The sequence below is a fragment of the Pavona decussata genome, unplaced genomic scaffold (assembly GCF_977016875.1).
Source record: "Pavona decussata unplaced genomic scaffold, jaPavDecu1.1 SCAFFOLD_92, whole genome shotgun sequence".
Lineage (NCBI taxonomy): Eukaryota > Metazoa > Cnidaria > Anthozoa > Scleractinia > Agariciidae > Pavona > Pavona decussata.
Window position 1 is genome coordinate 3177159 of NW_028145509.1, and position 20096 is coordinate 3197254.

At 38.7% G+C, this 20096-nt stretch overlaps 2 protein-coding genes, 1 long non-coding RNA gene and 1 pseudogene across 10 annotated transcripts in view; 1 reads left to right on the forward strand and 3 right to left on the reverse strand.

The window, feature by feature from the left end:
• LOC146473888 (putative serine/threonine-protein kinase DDB_G0281745) overlaps positions 1-8070 on the reverse strand; it is a 59320-nt gene extending 51250 nt beyond the window's left edge. Inside the window, exons 1-2 of the mRNA XM_085117874.1 lie at positions 7948-8070; positions 4935-4972 (exon numbers count right to left, since the gene is read on the reverse strand). Of these exons, the coding sequence (XP_084974000.1) occupies positions 4935-4964 (30 nt within the window). The 5' untranslated portion in view covers positions 4965-4972; positions 7948-8070. The remainder of the gene's footprint in view (positions 1-4934; positions 4973-7947) is intronic.
• Positions 1-20096, reverse strand: part of LOC146473886 (uncharacterized) — a 130630-nt gene that overhangs the window by 53616 nt on the left and 56918 nt on the right. The window lies entirely within an intron of this gene.
• LOC146473890 (uncharacterized) lies at positions 8093-9760 on the forward strand. The gene is made up of 3 exons (XR_014866315.1): positions 8093-8263; positions 8430-8469; positions 9624-9760. It is a non-coding gene; the product is annotated as an uncharacterized LOC146473890 (long non-coding RNA).
• Positions 9628-14612, reverse strand: LOC146473891 (uncharacterized; annotated as a pseudogene). Its single transcript, XR_014866306.1, has 7 exons — positions 13481-14612; positions 13126-13311; positions 12355-12704; positions 11858-12077; positions 11093-11654; positions 10636-10876; positions 9628-10303 (listed from the first exon to the last, which is right to left on the reverse strand). The product of XR_014866306.1 is annotated as an uncharacterized LOC146473891 (transcript).

The following is a 20096-nucleotide window of genomic DNA, read 5'->3' on the forward strand; positions in this document are numbered from 1 at the left end:
TTCTGTCTCCAAATTAAAGGTCAGAACGTAAAGGTCAAAGCATCCGTATAAAGCACAAGGTATTCTTCTTAACCCTTTAAGCCCCGATAGTGCCATATAGCACAAGATGCAATTACATGCTCAATATTCAGTCAACTTGTGTGAAATTTGCACAACTAAAAGATCTTGGAAAGATCTGCACATAGAAGGCATACTATCATGCCCCCCTCCTATACAAGACTCGATTTACCACCCCTGCAACTTTTGGAACTTTTTATCTTTGTACTTTTTAGGTCAGGTTAATATCTGACAACAACCAATGCACTGAGAGCTGCAAATTAAGCTATAGTTTAGGGACATACCCAATCTGTACAAGGAACAGGAAATTTTTAAATGTTTTAATTTTTTCATTTTGGGCACTTGTCAATTCAATCTGTGACCTCCTCCATTTCTTTTGATGTGATTTATAGGATACCCCAGAAAATACCTTTCAAATGGTTAGGTTCCCACTGAGCAATCTGAGAACCCAGTTACAAACATAAACAAAGCTTTCCTAAGATCAACGTCGCTGTGTAGTCTCCAATTTCCACCGTCATTCTTTCAATTTACCGTTTGAAAAAGGTTTGTTTTCTTTCTGAAAATGGTAGATGAGAGTCTTAAATGCATACATGTGGCCACCATTGAAAAAAACCTTTCAAATGATGATTTACTTTGATGTCACACAGGTAGGGATGAGTGGGTCCCCTCCTTCGTGGTATACGCGTCGGGAATTAATTTTGATCAGGCCTTTTTTGTTGAAGACAATCAGAACAATAGATCCCTTCTAGGAGAGAGCAGAGTTTAAGGAATAAATTAATGTGCAGATTAAGATTTAAAGCTACCATGAAGAAAAAAAATATGACGACAAAGAAAAAGATACCCAGCCCAATTTTATACACAGGCTGCCCTCAGGGCATCCCAAGTAAAAACCAGCCTTGAAAAATGTAACTTACAGATTTGAAGAGAGCACAGCAATCTCCTAGTCTGGAACTTTTGTTTTTAGCCAATTCAATCTCTTGCTATAGTTTTGTGGACAAAGCAATAAGCTACAATATAGGGTAAAATTAATTTTGTTCAAGAGTAAACTTCAAGTTCCTCAACAAGCTGTCGAAAAGTGAAAGCTGTGAATGTGTGATAGATTGCCTTATTCCTAAAAGACATTTTTACAGTTCAGGGTCCGACAAATATTTTTGACAAAACTTGTCCCTGGGCAAGTGGGAGGCAAAAAGCACTTGCCCAGCATGAGGACCTGGTTGTCCAAAATATAGCACGACGAAAGAAAGTCTATCAAAATCAATTCCCGTAATTTGCAAAGTAAAAAAGTGAAGGAAGTACAATATTCTAAATGTATTTGTGCCAAAAGCAAAATTGCAGGTAACCACAACATTTTTCTTCATTTTAAACAACATGTTGACTCTATGGCTTAGATAAAACATTATTCTTTACGTCTCATCACAGGGAGTCCACAAAAGTTGTGAAAAAGAAATAAATTAATAAATTATTGACTTACGTTGTTCGTTTCTTGTGGTTTTCTATAGTGCTCATTTGCATAAAATTTACGCGACAGCACTATTGTCATGTACTGAGTTGTGCGCGAGCTGATCTGCATCTGAGCTCTGCTTACTTTACTATATAAATATTGACAAGGGAGGCAACTTTTTCGCCACACAATTTGAACACACTCAGCAAAATAGCTTTGAACGTTCGACTTGTTCACCTCTTTGCAACCAAATTCGTATCAAACGAAAGCTGGATAATTTTGGAACACAATTACCTGTCAGAATCCCAAGAAGAAACAATTTTGAGCCAGCATTTTAGCTCCCTTTTCGCAGTTTTGCTCTGTGAAGTTTTTCGCAACAGCTGCGGCCAGTTACCTTGGCGCAAACGTCACAGATTTACGCGCCATCTCGAGCGAAATGTCGCCTCTCCCTACCTCGCAACGATGTTTTTGCGCGACAGCCACGGACAGTCACTGCTCTGTGTTTAGTCACAAATTGCACAAACTGAAATTCTACTTTGGTTTTACTTACAAAATTTAGGTTTGCGCGACAAGTCGGCTGAAATCTATTTCCGGCCTCGCTCAATTTGTGACTAAACAGGAAAACACCGAACCAGACTTGACAACATGTCAACAAAAAGGTCAGTATTAAATGTACCCCAAGATGTCTCAAGTTTTATTAGAAAAAGATAAATATTACAATTTCGGCATTTTACACAAAATTACTTGTCAGTAAACCACCACGGCCCAGCGGGCTTCTTTGAGAAACAGAACACTTGCCAAGTAAAATTTTCAGCTTGTCCTGGGCGTCTGGGCTCTATATTTGTGGGACCCTGACAGTTGTGGTTGAAACTCAAGATGGAATACACTATGATTACAATCCAATCTGACAAATTTAAAGCATGTATGAATTGGACAGCCTTGCTATCTGATCCTACATCACTTTCAACTACAGTTGCAAAAGTTATCATAAAATGAATAATTTTATACAGTCATACAACTGATAAAAAAAATTAAAAAATAGAAAAAGAATATTGAAATACACACAACCCACCCAAACTTCCCAGTTTTTTGGTTGCTACAAGCAGCGGTCTTCAGGTCACAATAAATCTTGATAAGTCTTATGTGTGACAGTAATTTTTTTTACATATTTAGCACAGAATGTATTTTTTAAGTTTGAAAACCAGAGCACTTTTTTAGCAAAGAGCATGAAGTAAGTTTGACATTAGCACAGTAAGGTCTTATTCAACTGTCATGCCAAGTTACTGTAATTAAACATGACAAGCTCTGTCGTACTAACGTCATGCTAAATTTCAGATGTAATGCTTAACTTGCGGCAAACTCAATGCATCAATATTTTCTAATGCATGCAATATTTTACTCACTCACTGTGCTTGTTTATAAAATATTGTTTTCACCACTCCAAAAATAAAAATTCATATCTTGCCATGCATGTAATAATTTTCTTTTTATTATATCTGTTTGTTTGTGGGCTTCCTGTAAAGTAGCTTTTAGCTAAGTGGAGTGCCACGTAAAATAAAGTTCTTATCTTATCTTATCTTATTAAAAAAAAAAACAAGAAGGATATATTTTTACCGCAAATTATTGCAGCTTGGCAGCTGGAATTTCTTTAGTTTCTCTCCTTTTTTCTTCTCTTGCAGGACTTCCTTGAATACTTTTTAGTCAAATATTTATAAAGTTTTCTTGTTCCTATTAGTAATTTCCAGTTCATATTAGTAACCGTTCTCTCCCTTCTCGAATCTATTGCTAGCCATTTTTCACTGGCTGTTTCCACAAAATTATAACCATGAAAGAGCAGGAAATATTAAACATCGTCAATATCCTCATAGTTGTTCCAAGAAGAAGCGCGTGCTTCATATAATATGCCCAAATGCCTTGCATTAGGAGGCACTATAAGCCCTACTAATCCCAACCTTATTTTGCAGGAGGCAAGAGATCAGTAACTCTCTGGTTAGAGAAATTGTGCAGAATAAAAATCACAAGCTTCATAGCCTTCTGCCCGTAGGAAACACCAGTATAGGGTGCACACACAGTAAGAAATACTTTAGGGCTTCCTCCGTTCAAGAAAAATAGACACAAGAATACCTTTACCATAAATGAGCGTATTAATAATTATTATAGGTAGTGATTCGTTTTTATATAATATTTAAAAATAATACTGCTGTAAGAAAACATTTAATGGGGCAAATAAACATTGACTTGACAAGACCTTTTAGATGCATAATTTGATATTTTTTTCCATTAGTTCTAGATTTCAGTCTATTGTAGTATCCTGTTTTATGATGTGAAGAAAATTGCAATTCAGCCGGCCCAGGGGCTTCAAGTAATAGATCAAACCCGAGGAAGAGTGTTTAAGTACAGTCTGTAGGTTGGAAAAATGAGGCACAGCCGAGTTTTTTTCAACCAACTTCGAGGTGTTTGGAAATAGGTAGAAACACTTTTTCAAGTGTTTGACATAGCTTCTCAAACTATTGATAATTCTTGGAGAAATTTGAAGCAAAAGTTCACAAAATTTTAAGATAACTAAGATCACATTTCCAAACCTCCTTTAAGGTGGTGATTTCCTTTGTTTTCTCTTCATGAATTATTAATGACATTGAGAATGATTTATCTTAAAAACTGTCTATCCAAAAAACAAAACAAAGATTGGACACCTTATGGAGTGTACGCAAATTAATAATCTCAATCGTGATAGCCCTAGACGAAATCAGAATAAAAGCCCATTTGTTAGGCAGGTGTCCAGCCTTGTTTAAAGTGCCCCTAACCCTTAAATTTGTTTTCTTTTGGTAGATTTCCATATCTTTCAAGAACTCATTTTCGAAAAAATGTTTGAGAAATATTGAATCCTTTTTTTTTTACGAGCGCTAGAAGTGAAGGCAGTCTTGTCGATATTTTCACCTATCGTTCGCATTAGTCCCCCACTCGGCCAAATATGGAGCGTGATGTACATGTAAGAAAAGGACATCGTGCAAAAATATCCGAAGATTCGCGGTAATGCTTCAATTGCAAACAGAGAAAATTGCTGAAAAATGTGTGGTTTTTGGATGCAGCAACTCTCGAAATGTAGAGAAAGGAATCAGCATGCATAAGATTCCTTCTGAATCCTTCTGGTGTCCTTTTCTTACGTCACAGCTAAGAAAGTGTCAAATATTGGACGCTTCTCATTGGCTTGTTTCTAATGAGCCCACAAGACAATTTGTCCAGCGGGGCTTAAAGGGTGCAAAAATTTAATTTTCACAGATATGGAAATCTACCAAAAGAAAACAAATTGAAGGGTCAGGGGCACTGTAAGAGTATCCATGTTAGTATAAACAACCAAACATATGCCACACGGATCCCATGCAATTTTCTTTTATGCTCGAATTAAGAAATACAGATAATCAACACTTACCGGTACTCCATTATTCCATTGAAATGACCAATCCATGAGGATTTCTAAGATCGAGGATATTGAGGAATAAAACTACAAAACCAATTCTTAAAAGATGACAAGAAACAAACAAGGCTGTAAACCTACACATACAACTTTCATAGCCTGTGAACAGGCTCCCAAGTGGGGTAAAGGACGAAGAGGAAAATCGGCAACCGGGCGAGTGGAGGGTGGCATAGGGGCGGGAAGAAAGAAAGGGAGCCTGTGGACATTCTTTGGACACTGCCATCTTGTGATACCAGATTCTGGGATCATGCTTTGATTGGTTAGATAGGCGATTGTTGACAGCATTGCAAAGAATATTGACACATTGAATCATTTGAATGTCGCACGGTGTACATGTACATTTGTATAAATTTGTGAAGCCTCTTCGGCTTGTGATTTGGAGTGGCCAAAATCGAGCAAATCTTTTCCTCAGATCGTTGGGCTTATAAAAGCACTGAAGATTTTCTACATTCTGTAGAAAAAATGTAACTAAAGAGGCTTTTGGAATATTTACCAACTGATTTCAACAAGAGTTTGATCTTCCACTGAGTTGCTTCCTTGGATGTTTTAAAAAAGAAATGTGCGGTGGAACTTTGAATGTTCGATTGTAATTGTCACGCTGTTGGTGTTAATGTTGAAGGACAGGGTTAAGGAGCTATCTAACTTAGGCTTTAACGCTTATGCAATCGGCACTGGAGATGAAGAAGTCTTTGCCAACAATAGTTCATCAGTCGGTGATCGTATGGTCAGTGAATCTTTTGGAAGTTTGTTGCCTAGGACTAACAAGCAATTTCTTGTTCTTAAAGAGTTGAAAAAAGAAACTACCGGCACTCTTTTGCATTTAAGAATTTCATCGTAAAACCTAAAATTTACGCCCTTTCATTCTCGCTTGATTTCCCCAATGAATAATGTTATTGCCAAATATTAATTATATTCCAAGTCAATCGAGCGGAATGATTGGCATAAAATTACCTCGCTGTCATATTACAGGACGTAACTAATCGATATTTTCGATACTCGATGAAAATCGATTATAATTTATCGATTAATATCGAAAATCGATTGAAATTGATTGGTCAACTTTTTGTGATTATCGATTTTATCGATTTCTGTAATTAAACAATCGATTTTATCGATTTTGATTGGAAACAAAAAATGGGGGAAAACACGTTGGTTGATTTGTTGTTCTGTTGCGTTTAGTCCATCATCACTTGCTCGAACTAATAAACAGCAACTCGAAACTGAAATTAAACTCAATAAACATCTCCATACCACTTTATTTGTTTCATTGATATCAATTTATGAATCTGTATGTCACTACAGGGTACTCAGGGGTACCACACGGGCACAAATCAACAGGAAACACAACCATAAGAGCAATAATGTACGGTGTAATGTAACGTCACTCGTGTGTCAATTTCCGTCAGGATGTCATGCTCTTTTCAACAAATCTTTAGCAAGAGATTTTCGTAGGTAATATTAATCTTCTGAACTGTAACAGAATACAACAAATTAACACTAGAAAGGTTTGTCCACGTTTGCACTGAGGTTTGTCAGGCAGAAAGTACAGCAATAGTCCCTTCAGCTGTCCGCAACTGATATTTTGTCTCTTCGTTTCTGTACATAAATTAAATCACAAAAAGATGGGAAGCTCTCAAGGTAAGAAATGCTTAGTTATTATCCATTATTATTATTACTTAAGTTATCTCCCGCTGTTCTTCTCTTGAATATACTGATTTGCAAATACATGTGAAAGAGAATAACACATTTTTACCACTCGATAAATCAACACTGAGACGTGCCGCTCGCTAGTTCAGCTTCAAATGAAAAAAAAAATGAGTGACTCTAGCCAAATTTGTGACTATCAATTTTTATCGTTTATTATAACTAATCAATCGACAAATATCGAGTATTATCAAGTACTATCGATTAATCGATTACGTTTTCGATTATCGATTTCGATCAATTAGTTACCCCTGCATATTACTCACAGGTTAATTACAAGGAGGCAGAAGGGTGGCATCAAAAGAATGTCAACAGGCGTCCTCCCTTTCTTTCTCCCCCCTCTCTGCGTTCGATATTTTTCTTCTCCCTATACCCCACTTGGGAGCCTGTTCACAGGCTAAACTTTCAGAAAGACGTGCGCTTTATGCATATGAAGAATATTACATCACATTAAAACAGGACGTAACACATCGATCGAAATCGATCATCGGGCACCTAATTGATAAATCGATATAACTCATTTTACTCGATAATAATCAATTGATTAAGCAAAGTAATAGATCAAAATCGATAATCACAGATGTTTGGGCATCAGAAATCAATTTCTATGATTTTGAGAAACTGTCCGAGGATACTGCCAGAAACAACCGCTCATAATCTACCCAGGAAGGCAATTTGATCGAAACAATAGTGTTAAGAGTTAAACGTAGCAGATAAACGATAGTTCAAACAAAGTATAGCTCAGTTTTGATACAACTTATAACGTCTTGGGAATCTATCTTATCTTCCCATTTACACTTACGCAAATGAAAAACAGAAGCTTTCCGTCTCTGATATTATAAAACAAAATTGATACTAATCAAACCTTGATAATGGAATCAATCAATATCGATAATCACAAATAATCTGGCAATCGATTTTTGTCGATTTCTGATATTAATCATTTAATTCATATTGATTAATATCGATTTAAATCGATTTTTATCGAGTATCAGAATTATCGATGTGTTACGTCCTGATTAGAAATATAAAAAAATATTACATCAGATTTCCTTTCATTGCGCATATGCCACTCATTGACATTCCAATCCTAGAAGCATGCAGGATATTTGTTCCATGAACCTAGTTTAATGGCCTTAGCTCCCACGAATCTCCTGTAGCTCGGTGGTAGCGCATCCGAACTAGGTCTTAGGTTCGACTCCTGATAGGAGAACCCGGGATAGTTTGCCTTGTCATTACTGAATAATACATCATATTTAAACAAGGATACTGTTAAGGTAAGCTCCAACTTTCCTCCTGTTCACAATAGCCGCAATAGCCGTGCCAGTGAAGAAGGCGAATCCCCTGAAAACTGGCAACCCAAACCCTCTGCCTTCACATGCAAATTTATACTTTCCGCCGCTGATTGGCTGAAATATCCGTTGACCTAGCGCATGCTCTAAAACTTTCCGCTGACCATGTGCGGGTGCAAATGAGTTCGAAAAGGTGTGGACATCGCAAGCTACTGCGTCGAACTGCGAGGATTGCTGTGGATTTTCCCCGTCTGGAAACTTCTACTTTTCGTAGTAAATGCGGATTAAGCAAAAGTAAGTATGTTGCAAGTCATATCCTGGTTTTGCCGCTTTCTGCGAGCGTCATTTTTCTTTTGTCGGTTGGAGCCGTTGTTCTGCTGTCGTGTACAGTTCATTCAACGCCAAGCGGAGCACGTGTTTGATTAACTATACTCTGCATGAGTTATTTTTTCTGCTCCAGCTACTGGTGTACAGATGACTTGACACAGAAGAATTGAAAGGTAAACCTAGTTTTTTTTTTGTCAACTTGTCCAGCCGTTTTGTTCACCATCTAAATATAAGCTTAAGCGACGAAATCGACACTGTAAGCTTCATTTTAATACTTAGTGCATGTTGTGAATTTCTAAAAAGCGCAGCCAACCTATGTTTATCCCGGGTATCAATGAGTCATTTCATTTTTCGACGGGATATATTTTCTTAGCTAGCTTGTGTTGTTGCGTTATGTTCTTTTATAAAATACATTTTGCAATGGCGCGCAAAAGAATCTGATGCGATAGATACACTCGCTTTAAATTTGTTGTTGTTGTTGTAGTTGATTATTCATGATTTTAAAGAGTTTTGAAATGTAATCCTTTGCAATTTTTTCTGACCTGAGAACAGACTTTTTTGCAGTTCAGTTACATTTATAGTTAAGTTTCAAGTATCGTGTGAAAACTACGTTCTTTCCCTTTGTACATACAAAATATATGTGGATTGAATTTTGTAAATGAAATAAATAGAATATCGACAAAAGTTCCATCAAAGTAATGATGTTCGTAACGTACATTTTGTTATTTGGTCCACTTGAGAATTAATGTCTATTCATCAGGGCCCAGTTGTTCAAAGCCCGATGAAGCTAATCCTGGATTAACAAAAACTTTGATTCAAGTTTAATTACTAATCGGCAAAAATTCTTCCAAAAGATTTTTTTGCTCTCAGTTTTGACTTAGACTTTTCTTTACCTTTAGCTTGAAATTAGGCTTTAAAACCACTCTTCAAGAGCGAGATGAAAACCTCGGTTAACTTTTAATCATAGATTAGTGTTAATCTGCTTTCAAACAACCCGGCACAGTAGAACAATCACTTCATGTGAGTGTCACTAAGTTAAAGTAGCAGTTATACACCTCTAAATATTGCAATAAAGTAAATTGCAAATTTATATTAAAGTTCAGCTACTTTGGCAGTACCAGTTCTTATTAATTTTGACTTAAAAACTATATTTTAAATTCTGCTATGCTGTTGCAGATCAGTGTGTCACAACAAAATGTGACAACAGTAGGGCTAAACTCATTGACAGTTACATTGTAATGTCTGTTGTTGTTATATTCTGTTTATGCTCATGCCTTTATGACTGAGGAAGATTGATCTTTATTTTTACTGTTCTCACTACCAACAGGCAAATACTGCCTATCTGTGTGTGGCTTGATGTTGGGTCAGCCCCCCTTTGGTCTTGCAGACCCTTCCACATGTGGGACACACATGCCCAGTTTGAACATTTACTGTTGCTGCTTCAGATCTGTTGGAGGTCGCGAGTTTAGAATTTCCATTACTGTACTTAAACAAATCTGCCTGTGGAAGATGCTGCAGATGTTCCTTGGCTTTGAGAAGTATCTTTTGAACCATTGTCATAGGCTTGCCATCACTGTCATCATTATCTGAGCTTTCACCGTCATCATTGTCGTTGTCTCCATCGTCATCATCATCACTATCATGGTCATCATCAATACATGGTTCTGCTCCCTCATTATCGTCAATTCCAGCCAACATATCTTTGTTGAAGCTGCTAGCAAGTTCCTGTACTCTGAGAGGAAGCTGCACAGAACAGATGGGACAGATAGCTTTATTTGGCATTGAATACCCATGATCATTGCAGCCTGAGGACTTGCCAAGACAAACTTTGTGCAAAGTGTGGCTGCAGTTGAGGCGTTGTACAGGAAGGTTTACATCGTCATCATCTGCTCTACAGTCTGCAGCATCACAGGCCAACAGAGGGTCTGGTTCCAGTCCCTTCCATGCATACCCCAAAGGCAAGCTTCGCTGATCCACAGTGGCATCAATAGAGGGAAGGTAGTATGGCTAGAATAAAAGAAAGGTGAATACTGAATACACATTATTTTTGATAAGTTTATGTGTTCTGCAATGCATGTTCCAAAGAGTCCTAAATGTTGTTCTGGTATTTTCTAGGATTGGAAATTCTTTGGAAATTTTGTTTTTACATGAAGGTACATGTAAACCATGGAAATTGTGCACGGTTTCTTAGATGGTTCTTAATTTTGAGGAAATGTACCAGATATTACATATAATTTTTTTGCCATTTCGAAAAATATCAGAAGACAGCCAGAAAAGCAGCCAGTGTAAAATAATAATAGACTGATACTTGTGCCTGCGTTGTAATTATTTCATTTCACCTGATATTTGCGATTTCCTTTTGGTATTTTTGCAGAACCACCCAAGTTTTGTCTCACTGAGACAAACAAGTCAAGAAGAAACTCGGCTGCTCGATCTGACAGCTCCTGCAGGTTTCGAACACCTCTACCCCTGGGATTCACCGGAAGGAACCAGGTACAGAAGTCTTCTTCAAATCTGTTTACACTAAGGGCCCTTGCAGCCTCTTGAACTTGGGCAGCTGTCGCATTTGGAGGAAGTGATCTGACAAAAGGAAAATATTAAAAGCTGTATGATTTGAATAACTACATGTATATTGCACAGCTTAATTTATGGAAATTGATACTTTGTTGTGTGCGCATGTTATGTATCTATTTGTATATTTAACTAAATGTAGTTATTTTGAAAAGTTTCGTTTACATGTAATGTCTTTTCAGCCTTTAAACTTATTTAATTTTATTTTTTTTCCACAGATGTTACCTCCGAAGGGGTGAATGAAACACTTCAACTTTTTTCTCTGTCAGCTCATTGAGCCAGTGCTCCAGGATTTCCTGTAAATTTGGAATGGACAAACTCTTTTGGTGGACATAGTCACTCAACTGGCATAGTGTTGCTTTGTCATAATGACGTCTTCGCTGAATGACGAACATTAGTGCCAACCGCATCATGGCTTGGAGCCACTTTCTTTGGTCTCCTCCTCTGAATATGACAGTGTAGAAATAAAACACCAGTGGAACCAATTCATCCAGAAGAAACACTAGCATCACATACTCTGGATCCTTGCACTGACCAAATGCTGACAGAACAGTAGTTCTCACTGTTAGCCATCCACCAAATGCAGCAGTAATGAGTGTTGAAATCCGGTACAGTTTTGGTTTGGTGGGCAGCACCTTCCTTTGGCCAAACAAGAATTTGTAGAATTTTTCAAAAAAAAACTGCGGAAGTTAGAGACAACATCTTCTTGTGAATTAAGGCAAATGTGAAAGGGCCCTTACCATGGCACAATGGACAGTAAGCAGTCTGGATCAACATTGGGTCTCCACTTTTGGCAAGGAAAGAACTCTTGTCAAACAAGCTTTACAAACCAGACAAAAGCTTGCTGGTAAAAACAATACCATACAAATGAATTGTTTTCATACAATGCAAAGTTTTCAACCCTCTGAATTATTGCATACAGTGTATAGCCACACTTTTTCTTGTGTAGTGAGGGGAGGTTGAATAGCTTATTAAGAGGGTAAGGCAAACCTGGCATATAATTTTCTTGTTGTAGTACCATGTTGGCCAGTCACCAGCTAAAAACAGGAGGTTGTTTTCCATGTACTCTTGTATCGATGGACATACTTCGATGATGTGATTTCTGGCTTCCCTGTAATCATCCAGACTCTTAAGGGACTGTTGAAATTCATCGACAAGCCATGTGTTTTGCAGCAAATCCAAGTCATGTCTGGCCTCATCAGTATACACTCTGAAATGCAATATTGTGTTTCTGAAAATTATTTTATCCTTTCCTTTTCTGCACAGAATTTGCCAAAGTTATGTTTTTCACAGTAAAGGAAATTTGACAAGAGAAACAAATCAGAAGTTAAGTTAAATCCAGGTTCATTGACCTTCGACCCACTAGACCTTTTTCATTTTAAATTTAGTTGTATACATTTCAAGCTTAGAAAGGAAAAACAGTACTTAAGAAAGTTACTGTAGGTTGGTCAACAAAAACAAAATGCTGAGTTTTGAGTATTTCTCACCTTAATTCTACAATGCTTTTGTTAACGCATGCCATGTTGAAGTTGTGGAATTCAGCTGGTAGGGCATCTAGGTAGCTGTGCATGAAATAATCTGACAGATGTTGTCTAAAGAACTCATTTACTTTATCTGGGTTGATCCCACCGTGACAGTTGACAACTCCTCTACCAGGGACTTGTACCAATATGTCTTGATGAATCAATTTGCTCGCACTGATAGCAGGGATAGACTTTGGGCTGTCTACAACTCCTGTGCACATGTGTATACTCTCACTTAGTTTTGCCTCTTTGGGGTCCTTTATGGTGTGAATGCAATGGAAGTCATCTATTATTAGCAGAAGAAATTTGTTGTCCTGTTAAAACAAAATAATGGAGAAGACTGCTTCAGTAACTTAGTAACTTGACATTCGAGTTCTTCAGTGTACATTATATGTTTTGAATTGAGTAATACAATGTACATGTACGTTGCAACATAGTTTGAGAGTTGCCCCTTTGCAGTTCATACATGTGTTAGTGAGTATCTGTCTATTTACCAGTATTCATGTTTATTAACCTTACTTCAAGTTTATGCCTCATTACTTCAGCATTAGCTCCAATTGGGTAACATCAAGATCACTTTTTGAACAGTTAATGAAGTTATCTTGACAACATAGTTGAAAGATCATCCCAGCTGGTTCAGCAACTTTTTACTCAGCCAGTCCTGCTGATATAGTCAGGCCCTTAGGTACATCAAACTTGTAATAATATGACTGACAGTTGAGTTTTACATTATACCTTGATGGCACTTTTGATGATGGTATCAGTGCTGCCAGTGCTTTTCATTGCCCGGGACCTCTTGTGGTTTAACACGCTTCTGGGATGTGTACTAAACCCCAGTAGACTTCCAGCTGTTAAGGCATCATCACTGGTACCATGAAAGGACAGGTGGACACCACAATCTTGTTGCAATATGTCGTTTTTCTGTTATAATTCAACAATGAAAAAAAAAAAAAGTCAGACCCTGTAACAGCTGGCCTTTGTGGAGCCGCCCACTACCTGATATGTTTTGAGGGGAGTGGGCAGCTGCACAAACGCCATGAAAAAAGGGGAGTATTAATCTATAACAGCTTTTGAGCCATCGCCAACACACTTGATTCCGGAAATAGGAGAGCTGGTGCAACATTGCGACAACTCGTTGCCTTTGAGTGGCCGCTCTCCGTTTGGGATCCGCCCTTTTTCGTCATTTCTGATCACCCTTTGAAGCTCGTTAAATAAGCCAGGTGCATGCTTGTCACAGAATACTTCCATTGCATCAGGGTTGTAGAGCTTTGCTCCCCCAGTATCATAGTGTTTAGTTAGTTGCTTATGGAAACTTAGGAATCTCTCATGGAAAGGTGTGTCTGAAAAAAATTGCACCAATTTTAAAATGACAGTTGATATTCCCCTTTTCAAGGAAATAATTATTTTAAAGTAAATTTAAAAGCATTGTTGTAATGTTCTAAATACCGTGACTTTTCTGGTCACTGTGAAGTGCATTTAATTCTGCATTTTCTCTTTGTAATTGGGCAATGATCTTCTTTGCTTCCTCTAACTGGCTGCATGGGTCTGCAGTCTGGGAGGTCCCATCCTGGAATTCAACCTTTATCAAGGGTGTGTCACACTTCCTCTACAATAAACGAGAGTTGAAGTTACTTGACTTTGTTGACTTAAGAATAAGTGCGCAATTCAAAACGTAGGACAATTGGCGTGTACCTTTCGCTTCTCGGGAGACTTGTACAGTTCATGGTTGGTAACCCGAGGGTCCTGGTCCAGAAAGTCAAGATGATTTTTGCACAGAAATGTACCCAGGCTGTAGTGAGGCAACTCACTCAAAACATCGGTCAACCTTCTCGGACAGGGCGTGAAGTATGAGCTGTTACTACAATTTGTTTCACCCTTAAAGCAGCAGCTTGTTTGATTTTGTTTTTTGAAGCCGTTTTACATGGTTTCGGCAAAGCCAAACTGACCTTGTAAAGCCACAAGAAATTGCTTCTTGGCCAGTTATTAGGCTAAGTGTACCAGAACACTGGTCATAATCGCTTCGAAAGCGGGGGCTGAACTCGCACAAATTTTCCATTTGAAATTGGGTATTTACAGCTCGCTTATTTAACCCATAACGCAAGTTAAAAATCCTACATGGTCGGACAGTCGGATTTAAAGGGCTGTTTTGCCGGCTTTTTTAAAATTAGCGACGGTTACCCCCGGCGACTGTGGCGGGAAAAATGTAAACACCCGCGGCATCAATTTCCCGGGCTAAACGGACGTCGCACAATCGAAGGTCATGCAAGAGCCGCAAATTGTCGCGGAAGAGTGAAAGGTTTATTGAACCTTATTTTTTCTTGCTGTTAATTTGAACTAGTAATGGGTATGGTGATTTCTCAAGCTGTTGCATTGTTCAGATCTCAGATCAACTGAGACGGCCATACATGTATTGTCGACGATGTGCCTCGAGCTCACCGACGGAAAGAAATGCGAAAATGTGTATGTTCGCCTTTCGCGATTTTTTTTCGCCTTCAGTATTTTGTTCCCCTGTTCTTAACGTTTGTGTACCTCATTTTATAGCCTTAAGTATTCCAAAACATTCTTAAGTTTTTAAATTTTGTGTTGTGCGCTCACCGTCGAGAACCTGACGTTCAGTCAAGTAAGGTCGCGTGTCTCGACGAAGAAAAGAGGCCTTTAATTTACTGCCAAAGTTATGAAAACTGCGATACTCCTTTTCGAGGAATCCTATTTCATGAATATTGAATTACTTTTGCATTGCTTGCCGTATCTGTCGAGTTATAGTAGCAGTGATGTCAACTCTCCCGCTTTTGGCGGGAGACTTACGCTTTTTTGCCTCATCTCCCGGTCTCCCGCTTTGGTACATAAATCTCCCGCTTTTTACGTGGACTATAAATATTGAATACTTAGTGAAAGATTGAACGCTGATTACGGCTTTTTTGTTTTCGTTGAACCATAAAGAAATGTTGAAATTACGGTAGAACGGTGAATCCCCCCCCCCCTCACTGAAGGCCTAAATATAGCCCTAATTCCAAAGGCCTCGGAGGCTCTTCGCTGTTGGTGAAACGGTTCTGCTGGCTGCCCCTGAAGATTTCTGGACGTCTCCCGATTTTTGAACTTCGTGGGTTGGCATGTATGTAGTAGTGAAAAGTTCGTAATTTTTCAAGCTTTGTTGAGCCGCTGCGGACAGGTCAGCGGATAGTAAAAATACCCGCGAAATGAGCAGCCAATCAGCGGTTTTTCCGCCGTGCCCTTTCCGCAAAGAACGAACATGCCGATATGCCTGACTCGTCCCCAGTCGTCTCTCTTGTCTCGCGTGATGTTTCGCGTGACGGGGAGCGCAAAGGGTGATGGGAAGGCGGAAAGGAGAGTGGCACAGTCCTCCGAGGATAACGTCTGCGCACTGAATAACGTCTGCGCATGTGCGGCTTGTCATGGCGCGCGCAGCCTGGGAATAACAACAAGCCGTATTAAAATGGCGGTGTTTTCAAAATTTTGCGAGTGGCCTCCAATTTTTCGACAAAAAGTAGAGTTTGCCTGAAAACAGTAGATTAAAATTTTCAAACTACCGTCCCCGTTAACCTCGTATCATTTGCTGTTTTGTACAAAGGGGTTTAAAGTTTGTGCAAGCTGTGAAAACATTGAACGAACACGAAAATTTCATCGCGAAATGTTTATGTTACACTTTACTGCTGTACTCTACATGCTCTTTATTGCTCCTAAGAGAAGATGCGCAGCCTAAAAAATGGATTTGTTGGTTTCATAAAAAAAAAACAAAAGCTGGAGAAGAATTCCATGGTCCCCTGCGGACGTTTGACGAAGCTATTGCACGGTTCGTCGGTGGGAATTTCAACTACCGGGTTTATACTCGGAACTGGACTTTCGAACAGAAATACACAAGGAGATTTTACCATCTGCTTAATTGGTTAGGGACATATATCCCTAATCACCGGCACGGAACCCGCTGGTGCAACAAGTGCGCCACGATCGCGGATACTTTTTCCGGCTCGGACGAGTGGGATTACATTACTCCTGCAAAGGTACATACAAATACAATGTTTCTCTTGTTTATATTTTATTTCAAATTTACTCAAAAAATACGTGAAATATTTATGTAAAATGGATTCAAGACGACTGAAAAATAATACCCAAAGACATACATTTTCTTCCAGGGAAAGAAAATAAAGGAATAAAAAGGCTTTTTGTTTTCTGAGATACCCCCTCCCCCCTCCCCCGCCAAAAAAGGAAAAAAAACCTACTAAGTGGCAGACCTACCTATAAATTAGGTGACCTCATAAAACCGTTTAAGGGTCTGATCAATACAAAAAAACATTGTATTTATAATTAAAGAAAAGTGTGCGTATTTTCTCCATTTAGTCAAGACAACAAGTATTGTTCTTTTTATTTCAGAGACAAACTAGCATCCATCTCTTACACAAACAACAAAGGTGAAGAACACAGTCGTCTGTCGCTATAATGATAATACATTTAGCTGTGTTTGTAACAATGGAAGACAGTAAAGTCAAGCACAATGAGAATAATGTTATTTTCGTTGCATGAAACTTCTTGGAGACTGCTACATCATATGATTTAACAGATCTGCTTGAGAAAACCCTACAAAACAAGGACATAATATCAGGTTTGCTAGATTCTAAGAATCTGAACATTCAAAGGGTTTATTATAAGCTGTGTTGGTGTTTGTGGATGTTTTTAGTAAATAGTCAATTACTGAAATGCAACTTAGTGGGCAGAAATCACTTACCGGTATTCTAATAAACAAAGTGGTCCAAATAAAACTTCCCCCTGCATTTACTCCCAGGACATAAATTTCATTTCTGATTATCACTTTGAGTTATAAACTGCTTGGGGTGTGTATAAAGATGTAAATTAGACATTTATAACAAGGGGTGTTCATTTCAGTTTATTTGACACCTTAAAGAAATTGCAGTGAAAAAGTACAAATACAAATGAATATATTCTACTTTGCAGACCTAAGCTTTGGCTAGCTAGTCAGTAAGTGTCAGGCGGCTACAATTATTATCTTTGTATGTTCCAGAATTATGAAAGCAAACCAAAATGGAGCTGACCAGACAAGCATCTCCAAAGAGCAAACACTGTCAAGATGCCTTCTCTTTTATCTCAAAGTTAAATAAATATTAACTTTGAGAAACACAGTGACACTCAACATTTGAAAATTTCGTAAATTTTAATTTTTTTAAAGCAACTGTGTGCTTTTAAGTTTTAATTTTCAGCATATTTGTTTTACTAAAGCTTATGTAAGAAAAGTTATTTCAACGACAACCAGTACAGTTTGGATAGAATTTCTATTAAGTCTATTACCCGTAGTCTACAAATTACGCAAGAACAACGGCGCAAAGTTAAGGGTTTCTTTTTCTTTAAAAAAAAAAAAAATAACAAATAACAAATACAACAGACAATCAATACTTAGCACAAAGATAAACACAAAGGTGTTCATGAAAGAAGTGGTTTATATAAATGGAAATTTTCACGTCGTACGGCAGCGTGCTGAAAAATTCATTTCAGCAAATAAACGCCGACACGAAAAGATGCGTTCGTTTCGATTTAAAATTCTTGAAATTTAAAATTAAAGGACTAATACTCACCTCCAGTGGCACTTTGTTTATCTCTCATTTCGCCGACTATGCAGCACAAAACATAATTTCTCTCAGGAAGGGAAGTACGGTTGCTGAACACGTTAAAAAAAAGCTCCCTCGTTACCATAGCCTGAGTATCAGGCTTTTCGGGGGGTGGGGGGGGGGGGGAGGGGGAAGAGAGGAAGGGGAAAAGGATCGCGCTCGCAATCTGGGGAGAGTGTCTAAACTACCGAGGGGAGGGGTACGGAGTTGGGAGGCGGCTCCCTTAGTATACTAACATTCTAACACCCACTCCCGCTCCCCTCAGTAGTTTAGACACTCTCCCCAGATCGCGCTCGCTTTTACAAACCAAGATGGCGGCGGTTGCATCGAAGGTGTCAGTCTCGAGAATCCCACGAAAAAATAGGGGGACAGTGAACAGTCTAAAAGGAGAGAGAAGGAGAGTTTCTTTCTTTCCCTTTCCTCCTTCCCATCACCCCTTGCGCTTCGCTTTCTTCCTTCCCATCTCTCTTCGCGCTCTGCGTTTCCCAACAAGATAGACGACTGGGGACAAGTCAGCCGATATGCCATGATTCCTCCATGTTCAGCGGTAGTTGTCTACGTCACCAGACTCGAGTCACTTATAGCAACTCGACAGCCAATCCCAGGGCGCTATACATTCAACCAAAATTTCTGGAAATTCTGGTACAAAATCAAATGGAACGGCAATTTTCGAAGAGTTCGTTTCGAACATTTTGGACAACTTGTCCTGGCGTCCACACAAGGATTCCCTTAGAGACACCTCCAGGGGCTAGGCTTTAACTCTCCTGACCCCGAATGACTCCCATATAAAAGTGACGGGGGTGATTGTTGGAAATTTTGAACAGAACCCCTCAAAGGTACCAGAATTCTGTTTTGACAGTTTTGTGGGCGTGGTCCGAACAACTTTTTACCCGCTAAGAAGTACCAAATCAGTTGGCTGACATTTACTTCCACTCATATTTCTTGCCGCAATACCCTTAAAGTTACCACCACATCTGTGACCCCCGTGGGTCCTGACACCCATTTTTTCCATAATTATCAGTGTTTTCAGTCTTCTTTGTTTGCCCTGGCACAGAGGGTTCTGCGCGTTTGTGTCACTTCTCCCTTTAGTGCAACTAGCAACTTATTTTAAGATGTGTGCATCCGTCGGGGTAAAATTCAATGATCGGTATATTCATCAAAACTCGGTAAGGTGCGGCTTACCTTGGCTTAGTCAGTTCTACTGCTCAAAAGTTAATAATTATTCGAAGTGAATGGCAGGTTCGCATTAACATATCATTACACCAGTCAATGGCTCAGTAACGTTCTTGAAACCGTGAGTGTTTCCAACCAGGCGGAAGTCAGTTTTGTCCCCATATTTCAGCGTAATGATATCAACTTTGGGATCTAAATGATTGTGAATCAATTATATAGGACCGATCTGTAAATGTATTTAGGAATACCTAAACTTATCTTATATTTAGCAGCATTCTTTTACTCTACATTACCGCTTGATAGAGCAGAGTTAACTGAAACGGGTTTCACGGCCGACTATGACTGCGTCCCTTGACGGTTGACTGTAAAATTTTCCTTATTTAATGGTTGATGGTTAATTTTTAGGCAGTTTGACAGTTGACTCCATTGAGTCCCTCTGAGTCATTCGTTGAAGTTCGTAATTGTAGGACCAAGTAATTATAACTATCGTAGAAGAAGAACGCAACACTTCTTTGAAGGCCGGTCGGAAGACCAATAAATGAAAGCTACATTTGTTTACTTTTATTCAAGTAATTTTGAACAAACGCATTAACAATAAGCTTAATCAGTTGGCGTCTACTATGTCAGCAACCATCTTCTACCAATTACAATATGTAGGGGCATTTCAGATGTTGATAGATTGCACTTCCCCAGTTTAAACCAAAGACGGCTAGATACCACACCTCACAACACTTCTCCCAAAAATTCATACAACCTGGCAAATGACTGAACGTCAGTGTTACGGTAAAATGTCAGAGTTTCCGTCGTTAAGGCCGTGACGCACTTGCAGGTGCTACACGTGCCTATTACTAGTACTTGTTGTAAGTTTTAGTGGTCGTCAGGCATCAGATGACGAGA